Source organism: Pleuronectes platessa, chromosome 1 (assembly GCF_947347685.1).
Source record: "Pleuronectes platessa chromosome 1, fPlePla1.1, whole genome shotgun sequence".
Lineage (NCBI taxonomy): Eukaryota > Metazoa > Chordata > Actinopteri > Pleuronectiformes > Pleuronectidae > Pleuronectes > Pleuronectes platessa.
In genome coordinates this window covers 16,429,492-16,449,313 of record NC_070626.1, presented here as the reverse complement: position 1 = coordinate 16,449,313, position 19,822 = coordinate 16,429,492, and the positions used below count along the sequence as shown (strand labels likewise).

At 41.1% G+C, this 19,822-nt stretch overlaps 1 protein-coding gene across 1 annotated transcript in view; it reads left to right on the top strand.

The window, feature by feature from the left end:
• Positions 1 to 19,524, top strand: part of myom2b (myomesin 2b) — a 28,730-nt gene extending 9,206 nt beyond the window's left edge. The window contains exons 9-39 of the mRNA XM_053439237.1: positions 310 to 471; positions 651 to 792; positions 1,207 to 1,406; positions 1,843 to 1,896; positions 1,983 to 2,110; positions 2,400 to 2,583; positions 2,683 to 2,857; positions 2,975 to 3,096; positions 3,223 to 3,410; positions 3,541 to 3,667; positions 3,842 to 4,020; positions 4,589 to 4,703; positions 5,008 to 5,170; positions 5,303 to 5,409; positions 6,234 to 6,278; positions 6,694 to 6,830; positions 7,014 to 7,158; positions 7,584 to 7,646; positions 8,382 to 8,449; positions 9,000 to 9,113; positions 9,621 to 9,708; positions 10,507 to 10,545; positions 11,556 to 11,661; positions 12,474 to 12,540; positions 12,883 to 12,979; positions 13,557 to 13,593; positions 15,014 to 15,036; positions 15,634 to 15,689; positions 15,780 to 15,869; positions 17,978 to 18,103; positions 18,902 to 19,524. Coding sequence (XP_053295212.1) covers positions 310 to 471; positions 651 to 792; positions 1,207 to 1,406; positions 1,843 to 1,896; positions 1,983 to 2,110; positions 2,400 to 2,583; positions 2,683 to 2,857; positions 2,975 to 3,096; positions 3,223 to 3,410; positions 3,541 to 3,667; positions 3,842 to 4,020; positions 4,589 to 4,703; positions 5,008 to 5,170; positions 5,303 to 5,409; positions 6,234 to 6,278; positions 6,694 to 6,830; positions 7,014 to 7,158; positions 7,584 to 7,646; positions 8,382 to 8,449; positions 9,000 to 9,113; positions 9,621 to 9,708; positions 10,507 to 10,545; positions 11,556 to 11,661; positions 12,474 to 12,540; positions 12,883 to 12,979; positions 13,557 to 13,593; positions 15,014 to 15,036; positions 15,634 to 15,689; positions 15,780 to 15,869; positions 17,978 to 18,103; positions 18,902 to 19,111 — 3,557 coding nt within the window. The 3' untranslated portion in view covers positions 19,112 to 19,524. The remainder of the gene's footprint in view (positions 1 to 309; positions 472 to 650; positions 793 to 1,206; positions 1,407 to 1,842; positions 1,897 to 1,982; positions 2,111 to 2,399; positions 2,584 to 2,682; positions 2,858 to 2,974; positions 3,097 to 3,222; positions 3,411 to 3,540; positions 3,668 to 3,841; positions 4,021 to 4,588; positions 4,704 to 5,007; positions 5,171 to 5,302; positions 5,410 to 6,233; positions 6,279 to 6,693; positions 6,831 to 7,013; positions 7,159 to 7,583; positions 7,647 to 8,381; positions 8,450 to 8,999; positions 9,114 to 9,620; positions 9,709 to 10,506; positions 10,546 to 11,555; positions 11,662 to 12,473; positions 12,541 to 12,882; positions 12,980 to 13,556; positions 13,594 to 15,013; positions 15,037 to 15,633; positions 15,690 to 15,779; positions 15,870 to 17,977; positions 18,104 to 18,901) is intronic.
• Positions 19,525 to 19,822: the final 298 nt, after the last annotated feature.

The window sequence follows — 19,822 nt, the reverse complement described above, 5'->3', positions numbered from 1 at the left end:
GCTTCCACTGAGACTACACCACCCAGCGTTGTCGACATGCAGCCTCAGGCACAGCTGTGGACAAATGGGAGCGTTTTTACAGCCTCTAATTTTTACTGCAAATTAATTACACTGAAAGTTGTAATAGATTCGGATGTTATAACCCCAGCTATCTCTTCATTTGCTACGTGGGAGTCTGTAGACCTCAGTTAAAGGTGCCAGGTGGAACAACGGCAAATTGTTATGAATTAATGACTTTATACAGTCAAACCTCATCTGTTATTTAGTAATTTGAAAGAGACTAAATTCCGAATCCCGTCTCGTCTCTAGAAACTCGTCTGGCTGACTCTAAATGGGTGAAGATTGAAATTGGCAGAGGATACACCACCTTGACTCTTCCTAACCTGTTCAAAGACGATGAAGGACTCTACACTCTGCGCATGGTCACTAAAGGAGGAACCGCAGAACACAGCGCTTTTGTATCTGTTGCAGGTGAGCGGCGCTAGAGGGTTGGACAGCCCAAGAGAAGTTGGTGATGTTGAGGACTAACGGCTCGATTTGAACTTCGTCAATGCATTTTCTTCCTCTTTTTACAGAACTCATTTACAAACCACAAATATTCTCACTAACATGATTTTTAAAGCAATGTCCCCCTGTCCCATCCTGTGTAGATGGTCCTCCCCCAGTCCCTGGAGCTCCTGGTGCTCCTATGGACATCAAGATCCACGATGCCAATAGAGACTATGTCATTGTGTCATGGAAGCCGCCTAATACCACCACAGAGGGTCCAATCCTGGGATACTTTGTGGACAAGTAGGAGTTACTGACATAAACACCATTAATAAATAAACTGAGCAACATAACGACAAACTTATTACTGTAAGTCATCACAGAGAGTTTGCTTGACTATTTGTGCTATTTAAGGCGTTACTGTCTCAAGGGACAGATAATCTTGCCATTTTTGCAGTACTGCAATTTTATTTTACAGCTAAGATAGTTATTGACTTAATTTGTTGGACTGCTGCATTATTTGCTGTAATCATCTTCAGAGTTGCAACAAATCTTTGAAAAATATCTTACATACTTTTCTTTAATGAAATAGCTGCAGTTGAAAAGTGACTTAATACCTGTGCATAATATTGTGGAGATCTTTGCAACATAATATATTCTCCTCTCCTGAACTCATCTCCTCTTTTGTCCTTTTCTTACTTATCTTTAATGTTGTAGATGTGAGGTTGGCACTGAAAACTGGACTCAATGCAATGATCACCCCATTAAGATCTGCAAATATCCAGTGGCTGGGCTCTTTGAAGGACACTCCTACTACTTCAGAGTCAGAGCTGTCAACTCCCAAGGAGTTAGCAAGGCGTCCCGCATGTCTGATCCCATCGCTGCTCTGGACCCCACTGAGTTTGAGAGGCTCCACGGTGGGTTTCACTGGATTATATAGTGAAAGGTCATCCTTGCCTTTTATGAAGTGAGAAGCAAAATGTCAGAGTCATTTTAGGATGTTTGAATAGATGCAAAGTTATGAACTCTGAGATTTATGTTTAATAATGTCTGTGATGAATGATTCACTTTCTTTAACCAACTTGACTCAAAAACGTTAGCATAGAGCTACTTCAGCAACATCATCAAATAATATTTATGTTATTAACAGTTCAGGTCATTCACATATTTTGTTTTAAGGTTAATTTGACATGCCAATCTGCTGATTCTGATCATTTTGCTCCACTCACTAAAACACAACTGTACAGTGTTTGGTTCTGTCACAGCGCATCTCATTGATAACAATTTGCAGTCTGGTATGATCTGAATCAGAATCCATCTTATCTAAATGTCCTGTCTTTTATCATCCTGTAGCCAAAAGGCTTGGAGGAAAACTGGATGTTGTGTCTTACCACGATGAAGTTGAAGGTGGGATTTTTCGATTAGAATCAACACTCATCTACCCAAAATCTATAATTATATATTTTTAATAATCTGTGTGTTTTTGTGTTTAGCTGAGGGAAAGCCTCCCGGTGCTCCATCAGGAATGTATGCCTCAGAAACCGACAGGACGTATGTTGTTCTGAGCTGGAAAGCTCCTAAATATTCCAGCAAGGCTCCCATGTGGTACTTTATGGAAAAGGTAGGAATCAAATACTACACTGTACATTCTAAAAGTCCTCTCATGGGTTTAAGTCTACATTTGTTTTAAATGCATTGTACTCTCGAAGCAGGACAAAGCTGTGTCAATGCTGTGGGAAACAATAATTTATATCAGTAGTGTATATATGTATATCGATTTGTGACATTATGTGTAAACAGCTACTTAAGATCTGCAGTAAAAACCAGTTTTAATACAGTACAACATATCATTATGTGTGTTAATGAAGCAGGCAAGCTAACTCTGTCCTCTCTCTCCCGTGTCCCCACAGAGCATGGCAGACAGTAATGCATGGCAGCGTATCAACACTCAGGTTCCTATTCGATCCCCTCGTTATGCCGTCTTTGACCTGGCAGAGGGAAAACAATATCAGTTCAGAGTGTTGTCGGCCAATATCTATGGAATCAGTGAGCCCTCAGAGCCGACAGGCCGGATCGAGACCCAGGAACTCAAAGGTCTGTTTCTAGTGTCACAGATTGTAGATTATTCTAGTGTGCATCAAGTCCAGGTTTGAAATATTTTCAATATTCTAAAAAATATTTTCCTTTACTCAGGTGTGCCATCAGCTCCCGGTCAGGTGATTTCCACAAGAGAAACAGACACCTCCGTCCTCATCCAGTGGGCTCCTCCAAAGGAACCCAACAATCTCATTGGCTACTACATCGACCAGTGCGTTAAAGGTTCCAAAGCCTGGACCTCAGCCAATCACAAGCCTCACAAGAACTGCAGGTATGTTTTCAACCCCCAAAAAACCCACACTCTTTTGTGAAATGTGTCTTTCTCTGGTTGTAGCTTTATGCGTAATATAAAATGACACCAAATCCTGTTTTGATTGTTTTCCTTCAGGTTTGTGGTGAGTGGTCTGACCAAAGGAGAAACCTATGTGTTCCGTGTCCAGGCGATCAATGAGCTGGGTCTCAGCGATGAATCCCAGGAGTCTGCTCCTCTGACTGTCAAGGCTGCCCTCAGTCAGTACTGACACATGACATCTGCTTTCTGTAACCCTGATGGATTGTGACAAATCTTTTGATGAGACTGAAGTATAAATATTTTGCTGCTATTATAAGTATTACAATTCAGTAATGCCGTTTCAGCCACCCCTTCTGCCCCTTACGACGTGGCTCTGCTGAACTGTGACGGCAAATCAATGGTTCTGAACTGGAAGACGCCTCTGCACTCTGGAGGAGCAAAGGTCAAGGAGTATTATGTGGACAAAAGACGCAGTGGAACAGACAACTGGAGGGAGGTTCACATCCCAGCATTCAAAGAAAGACTGTATAAGGTACAACAATATCTGTTTCCAAACTTACCTTAAAAAAACTAACTTTTACTCTATAGAGAACCTTTTCACCTCATGAACTACAACTTTCCTCTATTCCATCTTAGTTAACATGGTAACGTGTCATTGACAGGTGGAGGGCCTGACCGAGGGAGCAGTCTATCAGTTCCAGGTGTATGCAGCCAACCTGGCCGGCCTCGGAGCCGCGTCCGAGCATTCAGCTGACTTCACCTGTGAGGCCTGGACGATGCCTGAGCCCGGTCAGTGAGCGTCATCAACGATCAATCTGAAACATGGAGAATAAACATGAAGTCAAGTTTAAAGTAGTCTTGCTCATATCTACCAAATAGCTTAGAGAATCCGATGGAGTGGAATTTAGAAGGTCCGTGAAAGGTTAACAAAAAAAAACTAATGTAAATGTGTTCCTCCTTTAGGTCCTGCCTATGACCTGTCTTTCTGTGAAGTAAGAGGCAGCTCTATGGTGCTTGAGTGGCAAAAGCCTGTGTATTCTGGTTCTGGACCAATCACAGGCTACTGTGTTGAGTATGCTAAGAAGGGCACCTCTGACTGGGTCACAGCCAACGAGAAATCTGTCAGTCATCGCTTCCTTAAGGTAAGAAGTGACACTGCTGACACACATCCATTGAGTTTCTACCTTCTGGACGAATATGGTATTTTATTGTGTCTACTGGAAACGGTAGTAATTTGCTGATATTAAATTGTGGTATGCTGACATCTAGTGGAAATAAGGAGTAACTACTGGGTTAAGTACTCAGCAAATAAGTAAAGAATAATGAAAAATAAAAGCATAAAGCCAACTCAGTCAGCAAATACACATTATAAATTATATAATTTATGAATTATTATTATTCAGTGGTCTGATAAATCATGTGTTGCAGTACATATTAAGTATGAGTGAATAACATAATATTAAGTCATTAAATACCAATAGTAAAAACAATAATGTGTCTGGGTGCTAATATAAGATTACGATTACTTGTTATTGTCTCATCTGCCTAATAAGAAATTAGATTATTTACCAGCAACAGTTTCTGATGTTGTGGACAAACATACTGATACAGAATCACAGTTAGTGAACCTAGCAGATTTACAGGGATTGATGATTAACACATCCAGGCCGACCATCATCGCTCTTTTTCTCTCCTGCTTGTTTCCTATAGGTAACAGGCCTGGAGGAGAGCAGCAGTTATGTGGTGAGGGTGCGTGCGGTCAACGAGGCTGGAGCAGGCATGGCTTCAATGACCTCTGACCCCGTGACCGCCAAGGCTGTTGAAGGTAACTTATCATTGTCTACAAACCTCTTCTGTAAAGTGCTGCAGCATGTCTACACTTTGTGATGTACTGTTTTTAAATGAAGGGGAGATGATGAATACAATCAAATCCAACAAATATTTTTAAAAGTAAAACAACATCCTGTACATCCGTTACCACTGCACTTGATGTACATATTCAGTTTTTTATTTATTTATTATTTATTCTTTGATTCTGTGTGCCAGTTTTTTTTTTTGTTGAATAAAATGATGGCAGGTTGAAAGTGATCACTCTACTGCTGTGTGTGTGATTGTCTTGTGTATTAAAGGTTCTCAGGAGGTTTCCTGTGTGGTGGACGAGAAGTCCGGTGACATCGTTATGTCCTTCGAGTCCTGCCAAATGAACGAGGGCTCTCAGTTTGTCTGGAAAAAAGATTATAAAGAGATAACAGATTTCTCCAAAGGAGTGGTGATTAAGACAGAAGGCAGCAGGTGAGATCACTCACAAACACACACACACACACACACACACACACAAGTGTTGTGAATTTGAAATGTGTAACATCCCTCTGTCTCTCTTGTCTCTATCTCTCTTGTCTCTGTCTCTCTCGGGTTGTATTGTAGTTCCAAGCTGATCTTTAAGAACGCAGATAAAGAAGACTTTGGAACATATTCTGTTTCTGTCACCAGCACAGAGGGAATTTCATCCAGCTATACAATCTCTGCTGAAGGTAAAGTTTACCTGCCTTTAAAAGTCTGGCTTAGTTTTCAACTACATATATCATTTATTCTTCTCGACAAATTCTTGCCGACATTCATATCACATTAGCTGACACGGATTGGGAGAACCCAGTAACGTCTGGTTAGACGAGGACATCAGAATCACAGGCTCAAACAAAACTCCAGAGGAAAATGCGTATTGAAGAATCAAGCGTTGTGCAGGAGGAAATCCGGATGAAAGCAAAGAGACTGTTTTAAAACGATCACACTGGCAACAGGGCAACAAACAATTACGTTACACATCTGATGAAAACCAGTCGAGCATATTGCTCTCATGGCCTTTTGAGCTCGCGGCTGAATGTGTGTTTTTAAAACCACATTCTTTCTGACAGAAAGTTTCACCACATCTGTTATTTATTGTGCCTTACGCTGATTGCTTCCCATTTGGCCTTGCATTGTTGTTTTTTTCTTCAGCACAACTCATAATAAGGGTTTCATCCGCATGTATTATGTATTATGTATTTCACTTATAGCGCGGGTAATAGGGGAAACTGCAGTTATTAAATATCTGAGCGCTGAATGCAGTTTGTCGGAGGAGTTTCACAGCGGGCCTGTGGGTCTAGTTCCAGGCTTTCTAAGTGTTTGTGCATTTGTCTGCCTCCGCCTATTAAACACAATTACAGTAATGACTTCTCCAACTCCAGACTCGGTTCTCGAGCAGCCCCTTCAAAGTCCGTGATAAATTTACTTGTATGCATGTGAGTGTAAATATGAGTGTAAATATGTTTGTGCCCACTGCATTATCACCTGAATAAGTTGTTTCTTCTCATTTCAGAGTTGGCAAAGATGCTGGCACTCAGCTACGATATCAGACACCCAAGTAGGTACCTTTGGCAAACACTTTCAAACCAACAAAGCACTTTCAATCTCTTATAATCTCTTTCTCTTTGTCCATTTTGATTTCTCGTCTCTTACACGTTTTCTCTGCTGCGTCTTTAATCTGTCTCACCCACTCTCTCTCTCTGTGTTTCTATCTTTCATGGATTCATTTCGCTTTGTTCTGACTTGCTTTGAACCTTTCACATTTCATTCTTCTTTTAGCAAGCGTCTCTCTTTTTATTTCATCCCAAAAAGTCTTACCTGCTTTTGCATCACCTGCCTCACCACCGTTCACTTCTCCTGTCTTTTGCCTTCCAACTGACTCCTCTACTCTCCTTTCTTCTGCTCTCCTTTCTTCTCTCCTCTCCTCTCCTCCCTAATAATGACTTGTATTTCTCTCCTCTTCCCTCCTCTAGTCATCCCACTGAAGTCAGAGCTGACCTATAAGATTTTGGAGAGAGGAAGAATGAGGTTCTGGCTGCAAGCTGAAGAGATTTCTTCCAATGTCACGTACAAATTCTTCGCAAACAACAAGGAACTGTCCGGAGCTGATGTAAGATCTGCGTTAGTTTAAAAAAATTGACAAAGTCAAAATTATTTTCTGGGTTCAAGTTGAACAAATGTTCTGTCTGTCCGGTGATTAAGATTGTGTTGAAAAATTAAATCTAAAAAAATATATATATATGTTTTCACAAAATCTGTCCTTACATTTGACAAAGAAACATATTTCTTGCAGCCCAACAAGATGGGTCATGACGTCGCTACAGGTATCATCGAGTTCATCATGGACCATTTCACTGAGGAGAATGAGGGCACGTTCACCTGCCAGATCACAGACGGTGGAGGCAAAGGACAGAGCTCACTGGTTCTGATCGGAGATGGTAGGAAATGTAGCTGTGACATGTACCACAACAAATACTGTTCTGCCTCTGTAGCTGCTGCTGTAGTTTGTCTATAGAGACCAAGGTATATATGTGTATATCTGTGTGTGTATGTGTGTGTGTGTGTGTGTGTGTGTGTGTGTGTGTGTGTGTGTGTGTGTGTGTGTGTGTGTGTGTGTGTGTGTGTGTGTGTGTGAAGGGAGGTTTAAAGCAGTTACCTTATACAGTGACTTTTAAATGTCTGAAGGACACTGTTACTGTGCGCGGATACGCTTCAAAAGATGCTTTATGTGATGAATTATGATTCTACCCTCATGCATGAGACCATTAGTCTCGGTAATCCAGCAAATAAATCCAGCAACTACTGGCACCACTTTGATCTTTTTAATTATTCTCTGTTTATGTGTGTTTGTACGTGCACACAGCTTTCAAGGCAGCGCTGGCTGAGGCTGAGTACCAGAGGAGGGAGTACATCCGAGTCAAGGAAGGTAAGAAGCGAAGCATCACTCACTTTTAAGCTTGTATGGGTTTTAACTCTCAGTCTCCTCTGTTGTCTGTGAAATAACTCATCTAATCAGTGAGTACACAGGAGCGAGGCGGACCAAGGTTTCCTCAAAAGAGGCAATCGGAAACTGAAAATTCAAAATGAACCCATTGGCTCAGCATAGAAGGCATTTTGCATTTCTAATTTTGAAACCCTACTCAGACATGAGGTAATTACAAAGGTGAAGGTGGTAATTAAACATTGTACAGTAAAAGTACAAATAAATAGACCCAAATGTACTCAAGTAAAGTATTACTGTAAAAGTAAAAGTACTTGCTGTGTAGCCTATTCCCTAATGCAACGGTCTACTACATCATTATGGCTGGGTCTCTCCAGTGGTGTTTCTTCACAAGTGATGTTGCTGCTGCAGGAGGCGGGGTCTAATGGTACCTGTCTGCTCTGATTGGATCAGTGCCCCTCTGATTATTGATTACTTATGAAAATGTAAAAAAAAGAAATGAGAACATGTAACGCTGAATTTGTAAAAATGAAGTGAAGAGAAAAGAACCTGCATATTCTTAAGTGAAGCACAGATACATGAGAACTGTACTTAAGCACAGTAAGCAAGAATCACCCACTCAGCAATTAATAGAGCGCAAACAATCGGGGCACGCAAGTCATTTATTTTAAATTCATTTTCCTTCCCTGGGTGTTTCTCTCCTCCCTTAATCCACCACAGGTCCCCACTTCAGTGAGTTCCTGACCCTTCAGGTTGGAGACGACTGCTCTGTCACTTTGGTGTGCAAGGTAAACACAGGCAAAGTCGATAATTATTGAATATTTACACTCTAAACAAAAGGGAGGCTGACTCGTGATTAGCTGCTCCGCGGAGGCTGAGCCCGGGATTTGACAAAGCTCTGTAATAATGATGTCCACATTGAAAACAAGCAGAGTTATAGTCTCTTTTGTCTTGGCTTTGTTATCGTGAAGAATATAGCTAGCAGAATTTTAAATTAGGTATCATACCAGACGATCTGTTTAGTCCAAATAAGTGCACGTTGTCGTAGTTTGTAGAAACAGACTCGTCAGTCGTTGATGTCAGTGATTAGTTGGGGGGGAGGAGGTGTCGCTCTGCTCTCTGAGACGAGACTCAGGACAGACAAGGGTCTAGTAAACGCTGATTAATAGAAGTAAAGCAAACATGCAGTTTTGGGGTTGGGTGCGTCTGAGACTGACTCTGTGTTGTTGGGATTTTATGATCTGCTTTATATCGGCTATAAAAGAAGCTAAAACCTCGTTAATGATTAATTACGCTGAATGTTTTAAAATTATATTTGATTACGTTTTTTCATTGCAGGTTGCTAATTTGAAGAAGGAATCCGAGTTCCACTGGTACAGAGAAGACACAGAGATCATCCCCGATGTGAAGCCTGACCTCGGATCGGGACTCTGCAAACTGCCAATTAAACTGGTAATTGGTGCCACTGGTCCTCTGAATGCTCATAAACCAGTGTTGGTGATGTTTATCAGGAAGTAGTGTTGTGTAGAGGGGCTATCAAGTCAAGGCAATGCAATTTTTACCTCCACCAGTGGGGTTATGTTTCCACCTCTATCTGCATGTTTGTAAGATAGGGTGTTTTTAAAAATTTAGTTTCCCTAGGAAACAATTCATCGACCTTGATGAAAACACATTTAGGAAACTGATATCTATGAGTGTGTGAAATTTGGTGCAGCTTGATTGAATTTAAGGAGACTGTTGGGCCCTGGCACTTTCCTGAGTGCTATTTTAGTTTCTTCAGTGATAGTTACACATTTTTCGTATTTCTCTGAGGATCCAAAAACAAGGGCACTTTTTTTGTTAATAAAAGAAAAGAGAAGAAAAGAAAGAAGCCATCCACATAATGTGCTCATATTCAGAGCACTTTATTCACAATAGTTCCTCACTCTGTTTTATGTATTTCCTGTTTTGTTTCTCCAGTTTTCATTGAAGACAACGGGAGTTTATAAGGCCACCATCAGTGATGACAGGGGAAAAGACATGAGTCAAATTGACATCTCCGGAAAAGGTACACACATCTTGCCTGAGGGATTATGGGAGTAATCACTTGCTGACTGGTCGTCTCACTGAGCAAGAATAAATAATAATAACCCTCAGCATAATGGCCTGTTAAAGTGAACGACGGAAAAAGAGCTTAACACTCTACACTAACAATTAAAAAGAAGGGAGACAGGATGCAAATTTATATCGTGTATCTGTAAATGGCAAACTAATGAGTTTTTAACAAACCCTCTAACCCCAACCTGGTTTTTCTTACGTCGGCATTAACACAGTTCTTGCTATGAGACGGCTTGTTGACCTGCTGGCTGTGTTTATTCCTGAGAAAATCCTTTCTAATTTTCCTGCAAAAGTTTGTGTGGAGTCGACATAAGCTGCTCCACTGCCGTTCTTTAAGCTTGTACTTATTTTGACGGCAGGACTGAGCATTACTCTGCTTTTCAGTTTTTCTAATCCACACTGTATTAGAAGTGTGCTGGTGTTTAATCAGCCCTTGAAGGGAGTTTAGTGAACAGATACAGCTTTCTACAGGAGTTTAAAGTTGGCTGCAGAGAATAGACATATTCATTTAATTGTTTAACTAATGGTAATAGTGTCAGTTCAAATCTGTACCCAGGGAGCAAGAGACACCCAGATATATATATCAAGTACCATTTGTAAATGTATTTCATAGCATGTACAGTATATGTCGTGTGTATTATTCAGCATTACCATGCTAACCTTTAAAAGCAGCCACCAGAGGACAGTATTGTGACTCTCCTTCTCTTGACTCTCCTCCTGACCCCCTCACTGTCTCCCTCTCTTCTAGTCTTTGACGATGCCATAAATAAGATCAGCCAACTGGCAGGTATGTATCACACACACACACACACACACACACACACACAGACACACACACACACACACACACACACACACACAAACACACACACACACACACACACACACAAACACACATAGATTTGAATACCCAAATGTGAATAATCTAACCAACAGATATCCATATTAAAAACGGTCCCAAACATCACCATCATCATCCTCTGCCAGCTGACTGGATCAAGTGAAAACGATCTAAATTCAACACAACACAATCACAGCCCGGCTCAGACAGATTCGGTAGATTCATCACCAGGCTGATACAGTTCTGTTTCAAAACCCCCCCACCCCCCTGCTACACACAGACAGACACACACACACACACACACACACACACACACACACACACACACACACACACACACACACACACACACACACACACACACACACTTATCAGCATGTGGCAGAAGTTGTCGTGCTGGAAGCATTTGGCCATCATACCATCGTCTGGTGAAATCACTTTAAAATTCCACTGCTCTGACAGTGACAGTGTGGAGGAGCATCTCACTCCTATTTTAAGAGACAGTCACTTGACAGCTCTGCAGCCTCCGTTACAGCAGTGGCTGCAGAGGAGAAGAGGGTTCATTACTGGGATAATGGGAAACCATGGTGATGTGACCAGGTGGATGACACACTTGTACACTTGTAATGTGCAGTGAGTAAAGTCCCACACAGACGTGGAGAAGTGTGTAACTCCCTTTTCTTTCTTTTTTTTAGATAGAAAAGCTTTCTAGAGTAGTCTACACTCTGCTTTATTAGTATAACTGCTCTCCATGCTGGATCAGGATAACATAAAAGAGTGAAGTCTTAAAATCAGGACTACAAATGACTGTAGATGGATTTGCTTTTATTTGATTTATTAATGGCGGGTGTATGTTTTGGGTTAACCAGTAGCAGATGTAAAAAAATAAATGGAAATCTGATTTTGCTTTCAAACGTGTCTTCCACAACCTCTGTCCCCTTCGTCGTGTCCTCCAGGAGCCAGTGCAGCAGAGCTGGTGATTCACTGCACAGCTACAGGCATTCAGCTCCAGTGTCACTTGAAGTATTACACCTCAGAGATGAACATCACTTGGGTTAATGGGTAAGATGTTCAATTTATAATACTCATACAAATTACACCACTACTGTCACCACTAACATGACAACAAGAGCCACTGGTGCGACAACGAAGGGGAAATAAATAATAATAACGAGAACTCCGGTGTTAGCAGTCATGGCGGCGGCTTTAAGAGGAATACCAAAGTTCCTTTAAGTCTTAAACATGCTGACGGCAAACATATGATTTTGTTTTTCTCTCAAGTTAAACCGCCGGGAGCGGTAAAAACAATAAGCCACACATAATAAAACTTGTGATGGCTTTTGGCAAGTGTTTCATTATCCTGCTTATTTCAGTCAAATTGCCCTGCTTTGTGACAAGACTCACACCCCCATCCTCTTCTATAAAGTAGCAATGTTTTTTTTTCTGCACTTAAAGTCACTCTGCCATACCCTTGAGGTTATAAATTGTTGAGGGAGGGGACACTGAATGAGAGGGAAAGACAGAAGGGAGAAAAGTAAGAAGAATGAAAGGGGGGGAGGGGGTAGAGGGAAAGAGGGAACAATGACACAGGGTGGCGGCTTTTTTAGTTAATCAATTATTCAAAGAACACAAAATTACGGAGATTAGATTTTTAACCTCCGCCCGGCCTTTTCTGTGTGAGTGTGTGTGTGTGTGCACGTGCAAGAGAGAGAGAGAGAGACAGAGTGACAGAGAGCAAGAGAGGGAAATTGGCAGCCCATAGGCAGGCATGGTCACATTAGGCAGGCATGTAAACAGGATTTTCCATGACCTCTGAAACCGACTTCACCCAGTCAAACACTACACTAACTTCTCTCCTCCGCTCTCCTCCGCAGTGAGACTAAACTCTCCCACAGTGACAAGCATGTGATTGGAGGAACCCCTGCTATGGCAACAATGGAGGTATTATTGTCCCCTGTACAGCGCTGAGCAGTACACCTACATGCTTGTTAGGTGATTCATACACAGGTGATTGTATGACAGTCGAGCCCTTGGTGGTGCACGCGCTGCTCAAAGGATCCTCACAAGAGCTGAAACCAGGGCAACGTTGAGAGGAGTTAAATAGATAATGTTCAGAAGGAGTAATGAAATAAAAACACACATGCATTTTTAAAACCATTATACCTAATTAATTAAATCAGGCAATTGTTACTGTCAGGATACAGAATGAGAGATAAACAGCTGATGAGTTGATTGGTTTGTTGATCACATAACTAATCGGTTGATGCACTGACTTCATCGCAGGTGATCGAGCCCGAGGGAAGGGATAAAGGAATGTACTCCATCGTGATCGCCGACCCCGAAACCTCACATAAACGCACACTGGACCTCAGCGGGGACGGTCAGTAACTTTTTATGTCCCTCACTTTTCTCATTCTGTTCTTGTTGTGTGTCACTCACTGTTTGTTTTTTTACGACGGCACCGTAAAAAAAGGGTTAGAGACAACTCAGTGACTTGTTTTTATGGAGCGCTTGGATCCAATCTGTGGTTTGAGGCGTGCAGGGAGAGATGCTCCAAACAAAAATCTATTTTTTGATTTCAGACACTCATCCCTGTACGCTCGGAAAAAAGGGTTTCTAAAAAGTTTGCTCCTTCACAAACACCTGCAGCTGTGGTCAGCTTAAAGTCATTTGGGGTTTTAATGGAATCCAGTCGAGTTGGATTGTAACAAAAAAACGGGATCGACTAACACTCAGTCTGCACGGCTTTCCAGTTGCATTACTTCTCTCCTCAAATTCCAAAGCTATGCCAGAAGACGGTTAATTCACATTTACACTCAAATCTGCCAGGCTGCAAGAAGGAGCGAGCAACAAACACTGTTTAAAGCCACATTTCAAACCAGGGTCCAGAGGATCCCTCTAAGGAGAGAATCATACTGTCAACATAATGAAATAAAACTGTGTTTTTGTCTTCACAGTATTTGAAAAGGCCTTTGCCGAGTTCCAGAGACTCAAGTAAGAATCCACTCTCAACTCTTTTCTATATTTGTCTTCATGTTTATATTTTAGTCAGACTTCCACTGCGACTGATAAATAACCTTTCAACTCACCCAGCTTGAACACTGTGAGTTTGGCATCTGGTAGCATGAGTCTTGTCCAGAAATAGGGTTTCGGGGTTAGGAAGTGTGTATTGATTGATCAGCCGAAATTCATATTCTTCATCGTTGTTTCAGAAAATGTAGAGCACAATATTAACCCTGAACACACTTTATGTGAGTTGAGCCTCTACACACACAACTTACCACACGGACATGTAGAACACAACCTTTACAAAAAGATGATCAATGTAAAGGATCTGTAGGCTGTTGCACTACGATGCTGTGTCACTGTCCTGTTTGCAAACACTGATGCTTCTCTTGAGTATTATAGAACAGATCTGTCTGTTCAAGCAAACACTAAACCAAGATGAGCTTGGTAAATGCCTGTGGGAAGTGACAAGGTCAGAGTCTAATGTAGATGACAACTACGCACGTGTTCTGCTTCTTTCACAATGTTCTGCCGAAACACTCACTCAGATATAAGACCAGGTTTTTATGTACATTTCTGTATGAGATAGAATGGTCGGCTTAAGTAAAGATTTCTCGTCTCCATTTTCAAATCTAATATTTGAACAGGAGTCCATAAACGTCTCTGTCCGAACAAACCCGGTTGAGATTAGAATCAATGCTCAAAAGAGATGCAGTTAGGCCGCAGTGATCTTTTAAGGTCCTTTAGCTACTCGGGCTAAAATGAAACCCCCACTCGCTAAATTGTTTTTAGAACCGTTTAGGAAAAAACAAATCAATTGAACCTCCAAATACTAAACCCTGCACGCCGAGTGGAAATCTCCCAAATCCCCTTTCTAATTAGAATTCAAAGAAAGACATTCAAAGCAGGAGAATCTACAAACACATTGAATCGAGTGACATCACGTTGCCCTTTTGATTGAGCATCAACATGCAGAGAGGAGAGCAGAGAGTCCCCCCCCCCCAGCCATCTGGTCCTGCGCCTGACCTCTGCTCCTCCCACGCCGCTCCGACAGCCCTCGCCTACTTATTACAAAGCAATATCATTTTTTTCTCATGAGAAGATCCTCAAAGTGCCACAGTGAACCACAGCGTAATGTGGTTTGGCTCCAGATAGAACTCGTAGCGAGCCGTCTGATCGTAGCTATTGACCCAGAGATGGAGACAATATCACGTGTGATGTCAGGCTGCGGAAAAAGATAAGTTCATCCGACACATCATCCCAACTCCTGTAGGGACAGAGGTTCATCATCACTAATTACATAGTGAACAGTACATTTTACTGGCCTTGCTGAAATGTACATGGTTGGTCCTGAGGAAAAAAGGATGAGGTAAAGATGTTAACTTTCCATCTTCTCTCTGTGTTTCAGGGCAGAGGCCTACGCTGAAAAGAGTGAGTGCATGCTTTATATTTTTTATTTTTTCCAACACTCGACTCATAGACGGGCTGATAAAAACGATCCTCATCATATTATCCTGCACTTTTCTAAAAAAATAGATCAACTGTGCATGTTATAGACGTCAAGAAGGACACCTGGAGGGCGCCTACTTCCACTTAATTGACCACTTAATCACCATTTTGCATGTTGAATTAAGGTTCATATACCAGGTGGACTGCAGGGTTTGCTGCAAACTGCTCTCATGAAACCCAGGGGAATATTATTATTTTTCTGAAATATTTGAAAGGAGTATTTGTTATTGGTACATTAACTAAATAAATATCGTACCTAACCCCCTAGTGAAATTATTTATTGGATGTTTATAAAATTATTATTATCATTATTTTTTCATAAAGATCTTTCTCAAGATATATAGAGATATTTCTGATCCATACCACATTATTTAACTAACCTTCACTTGAATTCATCCAGCGTAATTCCTCGAACCATAAAGAAATGCTAATAAAAATCCAGCCTCCTTAGGACACCATCATCAATACACAGAAACAATCAATGGGAATGATGCTGATGACATCTATGCTTTGCTTCAGATCGTGGTATGGTGGTGGGAGGACTGCCTGATGTGGTCACCATTATGGAAAAGAAGGTAATGTGTGACAGTGAGCGTGATTTTCATCTCTGTCACCAAATGTGCAGAGGTTTGTGTAACACGTTTTTGTGTCTCTGCTCCACACAGACCCTGAGTTTAACTTGCACGGTGTGTGGGGACCCCAAGCCGCAGGTCTCATGGCTGAAGAACGGAACGGAGGTTGAACCCGATGATCAGGTGAATATCGCTCTCATTGTGGGGGAAGACTGGGGATCATTGTATTTCTCTAATCTTGTTTCTAACGCTCACTGAAGCGTGCACGTAATTAAACTGTTACTGGTATGCCGCGCTGCACTCATTGGTTTTTACCTGTCACACTCTACTGCTGAGTCTTTGAGCTGTTTAACCTCCTCAGAAACTCAGCTCCGCCTCCCTCGCTCATGATTAATTACCTTATTAATCACACAAAATTGCAATAGTATGATCCTATTAACTTGTCAAGAGACACTGTGGAATTTCCACACCCACAGTGGCATGTGAACTGGATTCTGCTGGGTCACCTCTACTGGCTTTCACTGTGTTTTATAATAATATATATACATACATATATCACTTTGTACAAATCACTTTAATAAAATAAAATATTCATCCATCCCCCCACCCAATCATTATCTATACTACTGAAGTACAGGAATATAATATAATATAATATAATATAATATAATATAATATAATATAATAATATAATATATTATAATATAATATAATATAATATGATAATGTCCTATAATATAATATAATATAGTATAATTTTGCATGTTAGTTGGATTTATACAGGAAATATCCTATTGAGAAGAACAAGTATTGTTAAAATGCAAAATACAACCATGCTACAATACACTTATGGTTTTGATATGTTTTTTTGAAACATTACATCCAAACTAGTTATATAAGGTAAAGGAAGAATTAAGGAAATATTGGAGGAGATTCTGAGTTGACAATAAAGTATTATCTTAGTAGTTATAGTCGATGTTTCAATTGAATATTAGATACACGATATCCTGAATGATACGCTGTTTCCCTGATTGCACCGCCGGCACCCTCCCTGTCCTCTCTGTGCTGCTGAGTTGACCATTCGGATGTAAAACACACTCCACTTGCTTTTGGATGAGACTTCAGCAGCAGTCAGAGTCCCCCTCTGAAGGGGTCTCCACACTCGAGTTGAGGACAGTGTTATCAGCAGCGCACTCCTGGATCGGTATCACTTCTGCCTCTCGTAACTCATTGACCTACTTGCCAACCAGTATAAGTCTACAGTCTGTCCCCTGTCAGTGGAGGCTCTTTCAACAGCATCAGCTTCCTGCGGCTCCTCTCAGCTTTGAAGATTGGAGTTTGAGAAACCCCCGGTCCAGGAGGAGTTTACACTCGAGTCTTTATTCATTCCCTCACCTGCTAATAATCTGTCTAAAACAAGAACTGACATCCTCGGTGATGTGTTTCCCAAACCTCAGGAGTGTCTCTCCCCTGTCTCTCCCCTGCCGAGCAAGCGCACTGGCTACTGAAGATACTAACAGAAAAAAACAAACACAAACTAAATACAGACTGAGACACTAATGCACTGAAACTCAGAATGGAAATGAGTGTGACTGTAAAGCTTACCAGGTTTAAATAGAGGTGACCTGGAGGAGACGGTACATTTTATCATGATGCTATGAAAACAATTATTACTTCCAACAAAACAAAAAAGAAATTGCACAATTTAGATAAGTGGAAAGTTTTTTTTTAAGCCAGTAGTTACATATTTTTTTCATTCTCTTAAATGATGTGATTAGCCTGCTACAAGCACCACTCCATTTAATTGTAGTAATAACCAGACCTTGCAAATGAGTGGGCAGGTCTATGAGAGCGGGGGGGTTCATCAGTCAGAATACAAGGACTCTATCTTCTCTTCAGGCGTCTGAAAAATGATGATAGATGTGTCTTCCACCTCTGGAGACTTTAATCCTAGATATTTTTGTCTTTGTGGTCTCAAGAAGAAGCGATGGAACATGTTTTTATTGTCATTTAAAACCGCAAGATTCTGATTGAGCTAACCGGGCTCTGAACAGAGGAGAGACTGGAACAAATCAATAGTCCTCGTGTCCACCAAGCCCAGAGTGAGCAGTGCTCCACTTCTGCTAAAGAGAGGTGCCAATCAGAGCTCCGACTGCAGCGCTGAGTCAAATTCAAATCCATTTTTAACTAAAACTTGAAGTGGCAGGCATTTTGTAAATGTTAAATCATGCTCAAATCCCTCTGCTGCCTCTTTTCCATCTTTTAGTTCCACCTTTGATTTTCTGTTTCAGTACTCGGTCTCCTTGGACCAGGGCAGGTTTGCCAGTCTGACGATCAAAGGTGTTTCCATGGAGAGTTCCGGCAGATACACGATGATTGTCCAGAACAAATACGGAGGGGAATCTGTGGACATAGTGGTGAGTGTCACTGCTGTGTTACTGCAAATGACTGGATTTACTTAAAGCTGTGACATTTTCAGACCATCTGTGGCACAAATCTGGGCTTTTCATCCCGACCTGACTGTGAGATATTTCAGTGATCACACTTGTTCGTTTTCAGGAGGCTGTAACAGAGCTGATGTTTGACCTTGTGACTTTTTCTCAGTACCTGATTTCATAGTTTTAACATTGAAATTGGTCCTGACCTGTGATTTTCCTTTTTTGAGACTCAAAATGAGAAGTTTAAATGTTTCGAACGAGAAAAGACATCCTCCAAACCACAACATATTTAGGCCTCTTTTATGCCTGAATGAGAGCGAATGTTTTGAAGTTCTTCATCAATACGTCCCATTTTTGTGAACAGGATATCTCAAGAATAACTTAGAGAAGACTCACAAGAAGAATTGATTCGATTTTAGTAGTCAAAGGTCAAAGGTCAAGGTCCTGATGCTATTGTGAACATGATATATCAGGAATACCAAGCGATAATTTAATTTAATTTGGCACAAAGATTCACTTGGATTTGAAGGTGACCTGATTAGAATTTGATGGTCAAAGGTCAAGGTCACAGTGATCTTTCAACAGATTTGAAGCTGAACTTATTAGATCTCAGAGGTCAAAGGTCGCAGTGATGAGACTGCACAACAGTTGGCGGAGGCAGAGCAGGTTGTTTACTCTAGTTTATTTGACTGTCATACATATATGCATTGGAGTAAATGTGTGGATGGGAAATGTCTGCATACTGTTGACACCATGTCCTCCTCTCCCTTTCTCCAGGTGAGTGTGTACCGCCATGGAGAGAAAATCCCTGAGGCGAAACCAACCCTGACTCCTAAAACCATCATCCCTCCCAAACTCCCCATCGAGATCCCTCAGTCTAAGAGCCAGGCTGCTCCAAGCCCTGCCCCCAGCGCTCCGAGCCCCGCCCCTCCCAAGCCAGCACTAGGAAAAGGTGCGAAGAGCCCCACTCCCACCAGGAGGAAGTAGAAAAGCAAGAGTGATATAAGAGGGATAAATATACTCACATATTCAAACACATAGACCACACATAGAAGCTTTCCTTCAAACAAATATTAAAATAATTTAATGAAATGGAGCGTCAAGAAAACCCAGACAGGGGAAAAAATAACTACGATACTATGTGATGAGTATTGTGAGTCTGAGTTAACTGAACTGAAAAGTAACTGAAATGAAACTTGACTAAAGCTGAAATTTGAATAAAACTATTGCTGGAAAAAGAACGAAATGTGTTTTGAATTGACATCGTGAATGTAAACCAAACAGAACAAATAAAATCATAGTTTTCACAGACAACCTCGTGTACAAATGTTTTAAATGTTAAAAAAATCCACTTTTGAATAAATTCACTATTATTAGACATTATATATAGCTTATGTCAGTCACTATTGTGGAGCTGTCTGCACAGAAAGCTGAGTGAACGTCAGAGTTACAGGATACTACCAATATGTCATGTCTGACTATACAATAAAAAAAAGGAACCAATATATTTTAAATGGTAGCTTTGTTGTACCCCTATCACTACCCTGCAGAAAATTATAATGAAATTCTTATTACTCATTGATTCCTGCATCTTTTATGAAATCGTTGGCAGAATTTCTAAATTTCCCACACACAGACAAACATACAAACAGACACACACACACACACACACACACACACACACACACACACACACAC